At 32.0% G+C, this 18,493-nt stretch overlaps 1 protein-coding gene across 1 annotated transcript; it reads left to right on the forward strand.

Moving 5' to 3' along the window:
- Nucleotides 1-14,327: 14,327 nt before the first annotated feature.
- Nucleotides 14,328-18,252, forward strand: LOC109809227 (wall-associated receptor kinase 2). The gene is made up of 3 exons (XM_020372476.3): nucleotides 14,328-15,275; nucleotides 16,339-16,491; nucleotides 16,809-18,252. The coding sequence occupies exons 1-3, from the start codon at nucleotides 14,381-14,383 to the stop codon at nucleotides 18,011-18,013; spliced, it is 2,253 nt and encodes a 750-aa protein (XP_020228065.1). The 5' UTR covers nucleotides 14,328-14,380; the 3' UTR covers nucleotides 18,014-18,252.
- Nucleotides 18,253-18,493: the final 241 nt, after the last annotated feature.

Raw genomic sequence — 18,493 nt, forward strand, 5'->3', positions numbered from 1 at the left:
TCTTTTTAGAATTTGAAAAGGACCAATAAATCGAGGAGTAAGTTTTATGGATTTCAATGCCCTACCAACCCTAGTCCACGGAGTGACTTTCAAAAACACATGGTCACCTTCTTGAAATTCTAAGTCCTTCCTTCTCCTGTCAGCATAACTTTTCTGTCTACTCTGAGCTGTCCTCGTCCTCTCTTGTATCAATCTAACCTTATCAGCGGTTTGTTGCACAATCTCAAGTCCTAAGATAACATTATCACCAGGCTCGCACCAACACAAAGGGGTCCTACATCTCCTACCATACAAGGCTTCATAAGGTGCCATACCTATACTAGAGTGGTAACTATTATTATAGGTAAACTCTATCAAAGGTAAAAGACTATCCCAACTACCCCCTTGGTCCAACACACAGGCTCTAAGCAAATCCTCTAAAGATTGAATAGTCCTCTCAGTCTGACCATCAGTTTGAGGGTGGTAAGCTGAACTAAGTCTAAGTTGGGTCCCCAAAGCTCGTTGTAGGCTCTCCCAAAATCTAGAGGTGAATCTAGGGTCTCTATCTGAAACTATGCTAGATGGTATCCCATGCAATCTCACAATCTCATCAATATATAGTCCAGCCAATCTCTCCAGAGAATACCTAATGTTAATAGGTAAGAAATGTGCACTCTTAGTCAACCTATCAACTATAACCCAAATGGAATCATGCCCTCTCCTAGTCCTAGGCAAAGCAACTACAAAATCCATTGAAATGCTATCCCACTTCCACTCAGGTATACTCAAAGGCTGAAGTAGTCCTGAAGGTTTCTGATGTTCTATCTTAGCCTTCTGACACACTAAACAGGCACTCACAAATTCAACTATATCTTTCTTCATCCTAGGCCACCAAAATATCTTCCTAAGGTCTTGATACATCTTAGTTGCCCCTGGGTGAAAACTAAGCTTGCTCCTATGACCTTCCTCTAGTATCAAACGTCTAAGTGTAGGGTCACTAGGCACGCACACTCGGTCTTTAAATCTTAACACTCCATCTACACCCAAGGTAAATTCTCCTCCAACACCTTGTCCTATAGCATCACGTCTAGCCATTAGAAATGAATCCACTAACTGTGCTTCTCCAATTTCCCTCAACAACTCATTAGTCACCTGAGTCATACCTAGTCTCACACTTCTAGGGGTCACCTCATAAGTCAAACTCAAGTCTCTAAATTGAGCCAAAAGGTCCATCTCCCTAATCATAAGAGAAGACAAATGCAAAGATTTCCTACTCAATGCATCAGCCACCACATTAGCTTTACCCGGATGATAACTAAGATCAAAATCATAGTCCTTAAGGAACTCTAACCATCTCCTTTGTCTCATATTTAATTCCTTTTGGTCAAATAAATACCTAAGACTCTTATGATCACTAAACACCTCAAATTTTGAACCATACAAATAATGTCTCCAAATCTTAAGTGTGAATACCACAGCTACTAATTCAAGATCATGGGTGGGGTAATTCTTCTCATGTATTTTCAATTGCCTAGATGCATAAGATACGACCTTTCCTTCTTGCATTAACACTCCACCCAAACCCATCTTAGAAGCGTCACAATAAACCACAAAAGTCTTACTAAGGTCAGGCAACACTAAAACAGGTGCACTAGTCAACTTCTCCTTAAGGGCTCGGAAACTATTCTCACATTTACTATCCCATACAAACACAACTCCTTTCCTAGTTAAACTTGTCAAGGGTAATGCTAACTTAGAGAATCCCTCTATGAATCTTCTATAATATCCAGTCAATCCAAGAAAACTCCTAATCTCACTAACTAACTTAGGTGTCTCCCATTTAAGCACCGCCTCAACTTTAGATGGATCTACTGCTATACCTCCACTTGAAATCACATGTCCTAAGAAACTCACCTCCTCTAGCCAAAAGTCACACTTAGACAACTTGGCATAAAGTTGTCTCTCCCTAAGAGTTTGAAGTACTACCTTTAAGTGTTCCTTATGCTCCTCTTTAGTCTTGGAATAAACTAGTATGTCATCTATGAAAACAACTACAAATTTATCCAAATACGGATGAAAAATTCGGTTCATGTAATCCATAAAAATTGCAGGAGCATTTGTCACACCAAAAGGCATTATTAGATACTCATAGTGTCCATAACGAGTCCTAAATGCTGTCTTAGGTACATCCTCACCCTTAACTCTAATCTGATGGTACCCCGATCTAAGATCAATTTTACTAAATACACAAGCACCCACCAACTGGTCCATAAGATCATCTATCCTAGGCAATGAATATTTATTCTTAATGGTCTCCTTGTTCAACTGGCGATAATCTACACACAATCTCATACTACCATCCTTCTTCTTAACTAATAGTACGGGTGCTCCCCAAGGTGATACACTAGGCCTCACAAACCCCTTCTCCAACAAGTCTTCTATTTGTTTCTTAAGTTCCACTAACTCTACGGGTGACATCCTATAAGGTGCAATAGAAATAGGTCCTGTACCTGGTACTAAGTCTATGGAAAATTATACTTCTCTTCTAGGTGGTAAGCTAGTCATATCATCAGAGAAGACATCCGAAAAGTCACACACAACAGGCAGTTCATTCACCAAAACATTACTCTCAGAATTCAAAGAAGCTAACAACATGTACACTTGGGCATCCTCTTGTAAAGATACCTTAACTTTGTTGGCAGTCAAATAATTCTTACTCACTTTTTCAACATGCTCACCAAAGACAATAGATTTATCAGCACAGTTCAAAAGGACATGATTGGAAGATAACCAGTCCATACCCAGAATAACAGCTAGCTGACTTAGAGGCAAACAAATTAAGTCAACCATGAAATCTCTACCCTCAATAATCAAAGGACATTTTAAACAAACCTCAGAAGTAGACACTGAACCACTAGTTGGTGTCTCTACTATTAACTCAAAAGACAAGGAAGAAATAGGAAATTTTAATTTGGACACACACGCAGGTGATATAAAAGAGTGAGTCGCACCAGAGTCATATAAAACAATTAGAGGAGTTCCATTAATGAAACACATACCCTGGATTAAGTCTTTGGATTGTGAAGCTTCAACACCACTCAAGGCAAACACCCTTCCTGTCGCTCGAGGTTTGCTAGCACTCCCTCCAACCTCTGTTGTCTTGTTCTTGGGGCAATCACGAGCTCTGTGTCCCTTCTCTTGACATTTGAAGCACGTTATTTCTCTAGGCAACGGACATTCATATGCCCTATGACATGGCTTCCCACAATTGTAGCAGTTGTTGTGTGAAACAGAACCCACACTTCCTCCTCTAGAAGTTTGGCTAGCCGTGGGAACTTGGCTTCTTTGTTGCACAGAACCTTGATTATTCACCTTAGAACTTGAATTCCCGGCAAACTTGGTGTAAGGTTTACCCTTACTAGATGACCCAAACTTATTATTCCTCATGGGTCCTCCACTCTTATAATGAGTTACCCTAGCACGGTTATCCTCATCATATACTCGGCACTTGTTCACCAATTCGTGATAGTGAGTAATCCCTTGATAATTGAAAACTTGTTTAATCTCAGGGTGAAGACCACTCACAAACTTCACACATTTGTCCTCCTCATTGCCCACACCATCATACATAGGGCAAAATCTGACCAAGTCTTCAAACTTAGTCACGTACTCGGCCACAGAAGCCTCTCCTTGCTTCAATTCAAGGAATTCCACCTGTTTCTTATGTCTCACATCTCGGGGAAAGTATTTCTCTAAGAACAGCCGCTTGAAATTCTCCCAGTTCACTTGGGTACCTGCAGCTATCATTCTTTGTAAAGCACCTTGCCACCAGATGCCAGCCTCTCCAGAAAGCATGAAGGCAGCCAAAGTCACCTTCTGTATCAAAGGACATCTCATAGCTTGGAATATCTTTTCAACTTCGAAAATCCAGTCAGTAGCTCCATCAGGATTATAACCCCCACGGAAGCTTGGCGGATTATTACGCTGGAACCTCTCCAACCAATCTATCTCTGGTTGTTGGTTCATATTACCAAGAGCCTGAGCCATCGCTTGTAAAGCATCAGCAATTGCACGGTCGTTCCTACCTCCTGCCATTACTTTTCTGATCACCAGAAAAGTTAACAATTATACTATAAGTAAACAATAAACTTAATCAATCATAGCACATATCAACAAATTTCACAATCAAATCATTCAATCAATTATCTACCAAACAAGCATAGTAGACTCATAACTCACGGCCGATTGGATCGACCTGCTCTGATACCACTAAATGTGACACCCTTACTACCCCAACATATATATTGTAAGAATAAAAACTTATAAATAAATTTTTCAATTTCAGTAAAAGGGTTCACATGAGAATCTTAAAAATTATCCTTCAATAACCACAATAACAAAAAAATGAAACGCAAGAGTTTTCAAATTATTTTCAAAATAACATTTACAATAAAAACCTATGTTCTAAAAATCCTTTTTGCCCCGATGTCACAATATCAGAGCATCCCGACAATTCAACCGTTGGCATTCTAGATACCACTCGTAGCCAGATCTTCCTCACCTAAAATATCCACAAATCGCACGGTGAGAAAAGAAAACATCTATATATATAGTACATAAGAAAACACAATATATTATTTAATATTAGTAAATATTTCAACGTATCGTATTTCAATCAATCATGCATTGTCATCACGTCATAATTCTCAATCAAACCAATCATCACAAATCTTGCACTTCACACTATGCCAAGGTCACGGTACCCATTTAACAATCACGGGCCGTGCTCACCCCTAATATAACACTGTGCCAAGGTCACGTTGTCCCTATCCTACGGCCGTGCTCACCCCTGACATGTTAACCAAGGTCACGATACCCACGTAACAATCCAGAGCCGTGCTCACCCCTGATATAACATTGTGCCAAGGTCACGTTACCCCTAACCTAGGGTCGTGCTCACCCCTGACATGTTAACCAAGGTCACGATACTCATGTAAAAATCTCGGGTCGTGCTCACCCCTGGTCATAGGTGTGAAGAACCACAACCACATCTCATTCACATTCCACACAACATCTCATAATTCAATTTCATACATATATCAGATATGTCCAAAATAATGGGTTTCACACGTATCAAGTAATTCACATGTAAATCATCAATTTTTACCAAATAATATAACAATGATATTCATAAATTAATATAATAAACAACAGAATTACCAATTTAATATATTTTCAACATAAACAGTAAAACCCCTAATTGTTCCAAAACCTATAGCTCACAGACACTTTTCTACAATTTCGTTCTCTCTCCCAGATCATCATTCTTACGATTTAAATATATATTTCTAATCCTCAACACATACGGAATCTAATGGTATAATTAATTCCTCAAACAGAAATAATCTAATTTTTCCAAAACCTAACCTACAGGCACTTTTATATAATTTCGTTCTCTCTCCTAGAGCATCATTTTTACAAACAAATTATATATTTATTGTCCTAAATATATACAGAATCAAATAATCCCAATAATTCTTCAAACAAAAATATTTCTAAAATTGCTCATAATCTTAAGGGGTTCTTCCTCTACCCAATTCCTTCATGTAACTCTAAATAATTCCCTTTTCCCCCGTACCTGGATTTGAAGAAGCTGAATCTAGACTAGATCTGGTTGATTTCCCTCGCTGGGTTCCCCTCGGTCTGAAGTAGAAAGTAGAGGAAAGAAGAGAGAGCAGAAGAAAAGAAATCAGAAATGAGAGGTGTGCTTTTTGGGAGTGGCAAACAGCTCTATTTATAGGCTTTTTACGCCGGAACGGCCCGTTCCATATCTGGAACGGCCCGTTCCGGACCCTTAAAACGTGGCTAAAAAATACATCCAGAACGGTCCGTTCCAAAACCAGAACGACCCGTTCGGTGTGCATTAATTACCCCCAACGACCATAATTTTGGGAACGCCCCGTTTCAGGTCCGTTCTCATTTAGGGTTAATGGTATATTGAATAGTCTAGAACGGCCCGTTCTACCTTGAGAACGGCCCGTTTTGGGCTATTAACTCACACACAACTTGGTAATTTGGAACGGCCCGTTCCAATTCCGGAACGGCCCGTTCCGAGCTACTAAATTACATGCTTTTTGGTAGTTTGGAACGGCCCGTTCCAATTCCAGAACAGCCCGTTCCAAGCTACTAAATTACCCCTATTACCTTTATAAAATTACCAAAATACCCTTAATTAAAAATAAATAAATAAAAAGTGAAATAAAAATTGGGGTGTTACACATCCAATTTATTTAAAAAAAATTCTCAGTTGAAACCTGCGAAGAATTCACACATATAAGAACACAGTTTCTGCGGTTTTAGATACAGTATTTGTCAGAGATACCTTGAATTGCATCTAACACCTCTCCACCACATCACGATTATAAACATTATTTTGTTGTTTGGACACCTCTAGATACAATTTTAACACTTTTTCAACACCACTCCACCACATCACAATTCACAATTAAGAGATATGAATCATCTTTTAATACTTATAATCTTAAAAATTATAAAGGTTAAAATCAGTGCTAGGCTAAAACTATTTTCTTGCATGTACCTTTATTCAAAGAACTACTAAAGAGTTCCCTTCAACATATTTTCTTGTAAATTTTGTTATGAAAATAAATTCGTAATAATAATTATTAGTATGATAATAAATGGTAGAAAAATTTAATAAATATTTTTTCTATAGATTTTCTTGTTTATTTTAATCTGTAAAAAAATTTAAAAATTTGTTTAAATATATAAGTTTAAAAAATAAAAAAAAAATAAATTAAAAATATTATTTCATTAAATTATTTATAAATCTATCCTTATAATTATTTTTATTTTTATTTTTAATAAAATTAAATATATAAATTTTAAATGATAATAAATTTTAATTTAATGATATTTATAAAATTTAAAAATTTAAAGTATTTACTTAACAAAATATTATTTTACTAAGTTATTTATAAATATTTCATTAAAATTAATTTTAATTTAAAATATTAGTAAATTAAATATTTGTTTTAATTAAAAGTATAAATTAATGACAACAAATTTTAATTTAATGATAGTTTTCAAAATAAAATTATTTTAAAAAAAACTAAATATTTTTTTAAAATATTAAATATTTTAAGAGTTAATATAATAATTTTACAATTTAATATAATAAATTAATTTCTTTTCTAAGGACATGGTCTAATTAATATTTAAAAAAAATCTTAAGTTTTACATCGATTAAAAATAAAATAATTAAAATATATATAAATAAAGAGAACTCTTACCATACAAATTAATTTGATAGAGGTGAATCTCCCTTTCATGCTGGAACAGCCTTATTAGATGATTCAGCCTTGAATTAAGTTTTACATTGAAGACATTGTCTCCAAACCTTCTCTTCATTCAATCCATAAAATGAAGGAGAAGATGTCTCAGTATGAACCTGACAGACGCTAATTTGATATGCTAGGCATCACACCTCTCAAGACTCAAGAGCTCATACCTGCATCTTCCAAACCAAAGTGGCTACCTTTTTCTAGAGGTCAATGCTACATGGTTATCCTCCACCCTCCCAGACTAAGTCATCCCCTTCCAATACTCTTTTTGTCAGACAACAATTATATCGTTATAATTTCCCTTACAATTTTGCTTTCCATATTTTATTGTTGAGGAATATAATTTTTTTTGTATTGAAAGGCGTTCACGTTGTTTGTCCCTGAGTCTCCAAGATCGTCTGCTGCACCACCACCATCACCACCACCTTCTCAAATGCTTCTTCCCCCAACTACTAAAGAAGATTATGATTAAGTCATCGTTGGACTCTAAAAAGCTTTGCACTTCTCACTCAACAGATAAGCACAACTTCACAAGAAATTCAACATCCAGCTTGGACACACTATTGGCATTGGATTCTCTTGTTGATTTTTTCAAAATATGAATAAATATGGGAATAATTCAAATATATGTTTGATTGAAAGAGTATTTTCTATTTTTACAATATACATAGAATACATTAGACCACTATAATATAATAGAACTCTGAAATGCAGATATATTTTTAATTTGAATCCAATTAATTAGTATAAATGAAATACTCTAATTTAACAGTTCCAAAATGTAATCAAAATCGGGGTAGAAAACACAAAATTGGTACTTTGATCCTGTCAAAAAGGGGAGTGAATATATAGATTTTCTACTTTCTTTTTCAATTCTTGTTTGGATTTCTATTAATTGTTGCTTTTACTTGGATAATTTTTTTCCAGCTCGTGATATTTTAGTTTAAGTGTTTGATGAGAATCTTTTAAACTTTGATACTATATTTTGCTCTGATACTTTATCTTACTCTTGAATATCATACATGTTTTCAAGGGGAGTCCCCTGTGTATTTGCATCATACTAAGACTTTTTATAAAAGCTTGGATCGTCTGAATGCTCTATTTAGAACAAGATAAATACAAGTTTTGGTAAATCTAAATTTTTTCTCATATACTTGTTAAACTATTATAAATGCTTGAACATAGAAAAAGACATGCTTTGATATATATATGCTTAAATATGTTCAAAATTCATATGCTTTGATATATGGTTTAGATAAATGCTTTAATATCTTAGTATGTCACAAATGCTATATCATCTATTTAATAGATCTAGAAAATATGACAAATTATGTATCATAAGCAAAGATTCAATTTTTCAATCAAATTTTCTCGTATAGTTTTTTTTCAAAATCTTAAATATATGATTTACATTCGTTTGATAAAATATTTAATCAAAGTATGTTTTCACTTATAATAATATTTTCAATTTTGTAATCAAAATCCTTTCTCAAAGATTAAAATTCATTTCATATTATCAAAGAAAATATCTTTCAAAATAAAATAATATTGAATCTTTTAAAGTATGTTTGTCACCACCAAAAAGAGGGAGATTATTAAGTCAAAAGGCGATCCCTCAAATTTTAATGATAACAAACGAAAGATTTCATTATTAAAAAGAAAATGCATTATATACAAAACATTCTATATCAGACGAAGTGTAAAATTTATATCATCTATAAGATGAAGAGAACTAGACGAAGCATATTGTCTGTATGTATACTTTTTTTATTAAGACTAATAATAAATTTCATTAATATTTTATTCCTTAAAAAGAAAACTCCCAAATATCATGGAAAAAATAGAAAAAGACTATGCAAGAACTGCTTTACACTGACATTACTTCTACTTTGTCCAATTTAAAAAGAAATGATGATAAGTAACTTCCTAGATCAGATAAGAGATACATGTTTTACTAAAAAAACATTTAATGCTTGTATTAAATGAAGCAATGATAATCTCTTTCCTCTAAGATCAATAGTGAAGATAGACGCAGAAACTTGTGAGTTCAACTCAAAATTGTTGCAATGGCCAACTTCTCTTAAGTTACTATATAAGAATCATGCATTCAAACAAATATAGAGAGACATACACACATACAAAATAAAACACTCTCTATGAATTCTGTATAGATTATTTTGTACTTTCATTATAGGTTGCGACAAGTCTATAAGAGATTAATCAACCTCATAATCTCTTGTAACCCTTATTGAAAAGGTTAAGCCTGAAGAGGCTTTCTTGAAAGAATACTTGTTATTAAGCCTGGAGATGTTTGTTGTTCAAAAAATATGTAGGTAGTTGATTGAAGAGGTAGTCAAAGACTACTTAGGACTGAGTCATAAGTGGCTTGTTGAAGAATATTTATATCTTGTCTAAAAGATAGTGAAACTCAATCTAGTTAGATTAAGAACTAGATGTAGTCTTGGTAGTTAGATGAACCAATATAAAATTCTAGTGTTTCATCTAACTCTCCTCCAACACTTCGTCTATTAAGTTCTTTTCCTCATCGTTACTCAAAAGTGTGAGTTTTTTATATACACTATTCAACCTACTTCTAGTGTGTGTCTTTTCTCTACATTCTCAAACTTAGCAACATACTTTGCCACCATGGTTTCTCCATGCCTCGATTTTAAGAACTCCACCTCTTTTTGGCTTCCCACATCATCTAGAAAAATACTTCTCTAGGAATACCAGCTTCAAGTTGTCCTAATTGACTAGCTAGTGTACCTTCAACCATCATTCATTGTAAAGAACCCTCCCAACATATAACTCATAGCCTTGAATATTTTCTCTATCTCTATCAACCAGTTCATAGTAGTTTTTGGATTATATCAAGAGGCTTAACTGTAAAATAATACTTGGTTAAACCTATAAAGGCTTGTCTGAAAAAACATGTTTGTTCTTAAGCCTAAAGAAACTTGACTATAAGAGAATACTTGGTTGAGCCTGGAGAAACTTGTCTGAAAAATAATACTTGGTTGCTAAGTCTAAAGAGACTTGTTAAAAGAATATTTAGATAGTTACTTGAAAAGGCAAGTCAAAGAATATTCAAGGTTGAGCCAAAAGTGACTTGTTAAAAGTATACTTGTATCTTTGTTTAAAGATAGTGAAACTCAATCTGGTTAAATTAAAAACTAAACGTATTCTCGATAGTTGAGGCAAACCATCTAACTGTTATTCTTGGTTCATCTTATTAGCATTATTATTTCAATGCAGAAAATATAAGTTTTTTATATACACTATTCAACTTCCTTTGCTAGTAATTATCTTTTCTCTACAAGGAACAACTAAAAACATAATTTAGTTTTAACTGATTTAAAAAAAAACATGTTTAAAATTTAAATTATGCTGGAAAAAATTCCATTTATAAAAGAAATTCCTATTTTCTAACTATGATAAATTATTTATAAATTAATTTTGAGTATTTTAAATATTTATTTATTATAAAACTATAACTATATAAAATAAATATTTATCTAATACATTTTATAAACTAAAATGTTAATTATTTTTAATATTATATACTCTCTATTGACGGGTAGAGTGGTAGTGGAATATTTTATTGCATCAATAAAGAGTTTTTACTTATTTTTTACCCAAAGATAAATAAAATTTGATCAAAATTGTATTTGATCAAAATTCAAATACTACTCAAATGATTTAACTTTTTGAATTTAATATATTAATTATTTATGTCCATCACCTTTGTGAATAATAGTTTGCAACTAAAGAGGTGTACTAGTTTAGGATTTTATAGGATTTTAAAAGAATTTTTTTAAGTAAAAAAGTTCGTTGATATTTAATCAGAATTTTATGTCACTTAATAATAATTCAGTGGTATTTAATCTGGATTTTCAAGATTTTTAAAGAGTCCATTAAAATTCATTGGTATTCATTTGGGACTTTTTACAATTTAAAAACAATCTATTATTATTCAAAAATATAAGAATTTTAAAGGATTGTTGTATTAGACGAATTTCGAAGGAATTTTTAATAGTATCTATAAATACCAAATTCATAAAAACAATGTCATCCAAACCCATCAGATTTTGGAGGATTGTTTGAAGTAACTTTTCAAGTGCTTCAAGAATTTTCAAGTGAGTTTTTTATTTTTTTTTTTCTATGCTATTATCTTCTTCATTTTTTTCTCTACTAATAATACGACATTACTACTCATATATAATATTGTACTACTGTTCTCATTCCATTCCTCTATTTGATGAAACTCCCGTGTGTAAAAGACAGTGTCATTGACTTGCTATATTTTTCTCTCTGTTCTCTTTAATTGACTTATTTTTATTTTGCTCTATTTAGTTGAGTTTGTTAATCATATATATAATAAAGAAAATGCTTGAAATTTTAACTTTTAAGTCATAATCTTTTTATAACACACATCAAGAAAAGGGAAAGGTGAAAACTGAAATTGATATCAAGATTTTTACAATCAATTATAGATGTTCAAGACCTTGTAATCAATTTAGATTTATTAGAGCAAATATATATATATATATATATATATATATATATATAAGATGAATTTGAGTTAGTGTTTCTGTGAGTAGAATGATATTAGAATGGATCTTGGTTGGGAAAAAAACCCTCTCATCACAAAAACAACGATCTATCTTCCTCCCTTGAGTTTGTTACGATTATCTGTTTTCCTCCTTTTATGAATCAACAATTATTTTATTTCTTTTCTTACTATGAATTTTATTTTTTTAATTTTTATATTGTGAAATTAGGATTTTTATATTTTTAAAAGAAAATTAACATAAAAAATTGTAGTATCTTAGACTTTAATGCTAAAAATATTTTTTCACGAGTGAATAATTGAAAACAATTAAAAATTTTAAAAAAATTTCTTTCTTTTAAATTTGAATGTATGAAAAAAAATCTTGATCTTTTATCGTATATCAAAAACTCATAAAATTCTACAAAATTTACAAAGTCCCGCAAAATCTATTAAAATCTTAACTTAAAAATTTTACAAAATCCATTAAAATTATGATTTAAAATCTTGCATAATCCTATGAAGTCTTAAAAATCATAAAAATTCTATAAAAATTTTAATAGAACTTTTTTTAACTTAAAAAATCCTTTAAAATCTTAATCCAATATATTTCCTCAAGAATTGAAAGGAAATTGCATCTCATCCACCTACCCGAAATAGAAAATTAGAAATGAATGCAACTAAGAGTATTAACATATTGACTGGGTCAACGAAGGGTGAGTCTCTCTCGGCGTCTCGAATCTCCATTTCTCGATCAATCTCACTCTTGACCAGTTCATAAGGTAAATATTAGACATTTGAAATGGCAAGATACTCGTGCTTGGATTTAAAAGTGTCATGCTCAAACTCTTGTTTATGAAAAAAGATGCACTCCATAGAGAAACTTGTATGCAGCGAATTTTTTTTGACAAAATTAATTATTAGCAAGATTTCACTTTTTTAATTCTTCTTTTTGGTCTTTCATCATTCGTCATGGTTAGAGTTAAGAAAATACATTCCTTCACATTAGCCAGTTTAATTCCTTTAAACCACTACTTCTTTCGAATAAAAGTTACTTTACAAATCAATACTCCACTGTAACTGGTTTAAAACTTAACTCTTAATTATTTAATATTTATTTATTATTGTCTAATAAGTCACTTACCTTTCACAAGTGTTATTGACTATTAATATTAATGTGATATGAATAAGTCAAGCATTGACGGACTAACAGAAGTGTAGAAAAGTCCATTCCATTCGTCATATAATAAATATAATAATCAAACTAGTGGCGTCTAGGACTTAAAAATAAAATTAAAATTAAATAAATTTAAATATGTTTTTAATTTATTAAATTTAGGGTAAATTTATTTTTAGTCTCTCAAATTTAAAATTATTATTTTTAGTTCTATAATTTTTTAAAATCATGTTTTAATCATTTAGATCACCAATAACATATTTGAAAGTAACAGATTGAGACAGGTATGTAACATCATTAATTTGATATTTTCACTAATAGAAATACTAATAGATAAGTTTTATACAATAATATTTAACATATTTTTTTAACAAAATTTGAATATAAAGACTAAAATAAATTTTTTTTAAAATTACATAAACTAAAAATATTAGTTTTAAATTTGAGAACCTAAAAATAAATTCACCTTAAATTTAAAGAATTAAAAATATATTTGAGATAATTAAGTAATAAAAATATGTTAGTCCAAATAATGTTGTGGTTGATCCTCGAAGGTCTGGAGTTTGATAACAAAATATTAATTCTTTAATCTTTTTAATGACAAAAAAACATTGTGTTAAATTCTCTTTCTTACTTGATATAACGAGAACTGTTAAAGTGTTTATCATTTCAACCATTCACTACATAATATATAATACTTTTTTTTTGTTTTGTTGTATTAAAAGAAAAATACACCATAAAATCAATAAATTCCGTACTAACTTTTTAATATAGTATTAATTATCTCTCTCAATTTATATTTTTAGTTATGCCATCTAAATATATCATTAAATCTTAAATATTTTTAAAATATAATTTTTTTAAAAAGACTCTTAAAAAATAATTATATTTATATATTTTATAAAACTAAGACTTTTAAAGTGAACTTCTAAAAATACAAAATGTAACTTTCAAGTTATAAAAAATTTGAAAAATTATATAATTATTAATATAAAATATTTTTTCAAAGACTGTATCAACCTAGTCTACTTTCTTTTTGGTTCATTACTAGAGTATCCATCGCCGATAGCAGTGACTAATATCATCGCTACGTTGGAGGTACCTCAAAAGGTGGGATAGCTGACCCCAAGATTTAACGAACTTGGTCTACCTTTAATAATATTATATAAAAAGTGGTTGTTGTTGTATTACTTTTAATAAAGAATTATTATAAAATATTTAACACTTGTTTCCTCTTGGTATAAAGTTTGGGCTATTGGTGGAAAAAGAAGAGAAAGCACAACACATGATAATCTTCTATGCAAGTGTCGAGTGATGTACTGTGTACATAAGACGACAATGGGAGTGAAGGCGACGCTGATGCAACTGACCGTGCTGTTGTTGATGGCGTTAGCAGCAGCTGACCAAGCCCTGCCCGGCTGCCCGAGCACTTGCGGAAGCGTTTCAGTTCCGTATCCCTTTGGCATAGGCGTGTCATCTGTCAACGGCAAAAACTGTTTCTTGGAGAGAAATCTGAACCTCACCTGCAAGGGTTCCACTTTATACACCGGTAATGTGGAGGTTATGAATATAGACAACATCAAAGGTCAAATGGACCTGAATTTCTTCGTCGCCAACGTTTGTAAAGTGGGATACGATAACGAATCAACAAAAGGTAACAAACCCAGACTCAAAACCGCGGCTTTTACCATCTCTAGTACGGACAACAAGTTCGTAAGCGTGGGTTGCGACACTTACGGCTATCTCAACAATTTCTTCAACCAAAAGCGATACAGTACCGGATGCGTGACAACATGCGACAGCGAAGAGGACATGTTAAGCATGCAGGGTAATGGAAGCTGCACGGGGATTGGGTGCTGCCACGTGGACATACCTCCTGGTATGAAGAACATTAGCATACGAGCATTCAGCTTTAGCAATTTCAATTCCTCGTCCGACTTCAACAACTGCAGCTACTCCTTTGTTGTCAAAAATCGAAACTACAATTTCTCGATGGATCACTTAAAACATCCACCCTTCCATGATGGCAAGGCTCCCATGGTCGTTGATTGGACTATTGGAAAAAGCACGTGTGAAATTTCAGAGGGTAAATCCAACTACGCGTGTAAGAGTAACAGCGAGTGTGAGAACTCCACCACTGGATCTGGTTACCGATGCAAATGTAAGGAAGGCTACGACGGGAACCCATACCTTACGGAAGGTTGCAAAGGTAATTAATTATGCTAAACATTAACCTTTATTTCTTTTTAAATTAATTGTGATTTTAGGGTTTATATTTTTTTTTTTATTTATATTTTGTCTTTCAAAAAAGTTTTCACAGGTTGAGTCTCCCAAAAATTATTATGTTATGTTTTTAATTTCTCATTTTTTTTAAATCTCCAAAAATTATTTCTTTCTGTTTTTGATCTTTCAATTTTTTGTCAATCTTCATTTTTTAGTACCTGTAATTTTTTTTTTATCTTTTATCTCTGTAAAATTTTGAATTCTTAATTATTTTTTATTTTCATTTTTATGTGATCATTTTTAAGTACTTATTTGTTAAAAAAAAATTATGATATCTTAGGTTACTCACAATTAATTCATTTAAAAATATCATAACACGTTTTTGAAAGACTAAAATCATAAATTAACAAAATAAAATTGAGAGACTAAAAATAAAACAGAGTAATTTTGAAGTACTAAAATCAATCAAATATTTTTTAAGGATTAAAAATACAATAATTAGAAGAAAAAAAATATAGAAGAGTTATTTTAAAAAGAGTAAATCTAGTCAAAAATATTTTAAAGACTTAAAAGTAAAAAAATTGATAAAAATGAAGGCTAAAAACACAATTAACTTTTTTCTTCTTTATATATGCTAACAGATGTACGAACAATAGCTAATTTGACGATCATGGTTACTGATGCACGTGTAATCGTGGCTGCATATGCAATTTATCCCCCCAAACATTAATTTACCTGTATATAACTCTCATCATTAATCATTTGGGTTTTGCAATCATGCATGCACCACTTTTTTCATTTTTGTAGTTTGGTTGATTAATAATGGTTCCTGTTTTGTCCCATATTTTTTACTCATAAGCATTTAAAATATAGTGAGATGTAGAAAAAAAAAATTGGGGAAAAGAAAAAGACAATCGTTTATCATTTGACATGGTACAGTTGAATATTTGTAATTATTATTAACTTCGAAAATTTAGTTAACTTCATTAAAGAAATATTTTGTTATTTCTCTGGTTTACAATACAGTTATTTATGTAACGCACTTGTAGATATCGACGAATGCGCGACAAAAAAACATGATTGCACAAGTGACAAAAATTGTCGTAACGAGTACGGACATTTCACATGTTTCTGTCGTAAGTGGCAATCCGGAAATGGAAGAAGGGAAGGGGGCTGCCACGTACGTACCATGGTTGTAGTTGGTAAGCAACTAAGCACATCTAATTTATCTTAATTTTTCTTCTTTCAGTTGAAACCTACGAAGAATCCACACATACAAGAATACAGTGTTGGCATATCTTTAAATACCATATTTATCAAACATGTCTTGACCAGCATCTAATAACACTTCTCTCTACCACATCAAGATTAAAAAAATATGATTTATCTTTTAATAGTTATTATTATATAAAAATTGTAAAACTTAGTATCCGTGCTACATAGGTTAAAAATATTTTCTTGCATGTATCTTTAGTCAAAGAATGATTGAAGAGTTGCGTTCAACATTTTTTGAATACAGGAGTGGGAATAGGATTTATCATTCCTCTGGTAGGGATTGGCATGCTGTACTTAACATACCAGAAAAGGAAACTCAAAAAACTAAAGGAGAAATTCTTTCAGCAGAATGGCGGCTTGATTTTGCTACAAAAACTCTCTAGAAGAGAAAATACTTCGCAAACCACTCAAATTTTCACAGATGAACAACTAAAGAAGGCCACCAACGACTTTGATGAGAGCAAAATCATTGGCAATGGAGGTTATGGTACAGTTTTCAAAGGGATTCTAGATGATAACAAAATTGTAGCAATCAAGAAGTCCAAAAAAGTTGATGGGAGCCAAAAGGAACAGTTCATTAATGAGGTGATTGTTTTATCCCAAATCAATCATAGGAATGTGGTCAAACTCTTGGGATGTTGTTTAGAGACAGAAATTCCTTTATTAGTGTATGAATTTGTTGAAAATGGTACCCTTTTTGATTTTATACACACCCAAAGAAAGATAAATAGTGAAACTTGGGAAACTCGTCTAAAGATAGCATCAGATGTAGCTGAAGCTCTATCACATCTACACACTGGAGTCTCAATACCCATTATCCATAGAGATGTCAAGACTGCTAACATTCTCTTGGATAAAAATTACACTGGGAAAGTTTCTGATTTTGGAGCTTCAAAATTAATTCCACTTAATCAAACTGAATTGGCCACAATGGTGCAAGGAACTATTGGTTACCTGGACCCCGAGTACATGCTTACAAGCCAACTAACCGAGAAAAGTGATGTTTATAGCTTTGGGGTGGTTCTTATAGAGCTGTTAACAGGGGAGGTACCACATTCTTTTGGAAGGCTTCAGGAGAAAAGAAGTCTTGCTAACCACTTTCTATCTTTCTTGAGAAATAATAGGTTATCTGATGTTGTTCAATTTGGCATTGAGAAAGAAGAAAATAATAAAGATATTATGGAGGTTGCTATTCTTGCTGCAAAGTGCTTGAGAGTTGAAGGGGAGAAAAGGCCTAGCATGAAGGAAGTGGCAATGGAGTTGGAGAGAATAAGGCTAAAGGAGAAGCATCCATGGACTAATACTGACCAAAATCTGGAGGAGACCCAACACTTGCTTTACGAGACATCATCCAACATTTATGAGACTGGTAACAGCAGCAACCATCAATATTCTGGGTATGACAGCATGAAGGATCATGCACTAGTTGCCTTGGATGCTGGACGGTGATTATAGCATAGCGGCATAAACTCCATTAATTTTATACCAAAGTTCTGTCACAACCTTTTGTAATCATTATGAAAAATCCAATTAATTATTACAATGAGTGTGTATTTGTGTTTTATTATGTTTTCAAATATGTTTATTAAAGACCTTAGATATATACAATGAACTCTAATGGAAGCGAAAAATTGCCAGGGATTCAAACTTCAATGAATATGTGTGTGCACGTACAGTGTTGCTACCGATTCGTTGCATAATTCGTTGGATTATTTTAGAATTGACCAACATAGTTAATTTTATTTTGCGTAATACTTAAATTAATCTAATGCTAAATATTGAAGTATATGGTTAGTCTCAGTTATATGATGATTTATATAATATTTATTAAATTTAGTATTTTTATATTGTAAATCACTATTCACTCTATATATAAATATATAAATGATAGTTGTTATTTTGTACGTGAGTATGTTTAGAAGTTTTTTT

The sequence above is a fragment of the Cajanus cajan genome, chromosome 9 (assembly GCF_000230855.2).
Source record: "Cajanus cajan strain Asha chromosome 9, NIPB_CcT2T_4, whole genome shotgun sequence".
NCBI lineage: Eukaryota > Viridiplantae > Streptophyta > Magnoliopsida > Fabales > Fabaceae > Cajanus > Cajanus cajan.

What these genes read in the sequence shown, in the direction of transcription:
- LOC109809227 (XM_020372476.3), top strand. Translation starts at nt 14,381, where the DNA reads ATGTACTGTGTACATAAGACGACAATGGGAGTGAAGGCGACGCTGATG. An exon ending in CCTTACGGAAGGTTGCAAAG is followed by an intron (nt 15,276 to 16,338) that starts GTAATTAATTAT and finishes ACGCACTTGTAG; the next exon opens with ATATCGACGAATGCGCGACA. An exon ending in ACGTACCATGGTTGTAGTTG is followed by an intron (nt 16,492 to 16,808) that starts GTAAGCAACTAA and finishes TTTTGAATACAG; the next exon opens with GAGTGGGAATAGGATTTATC.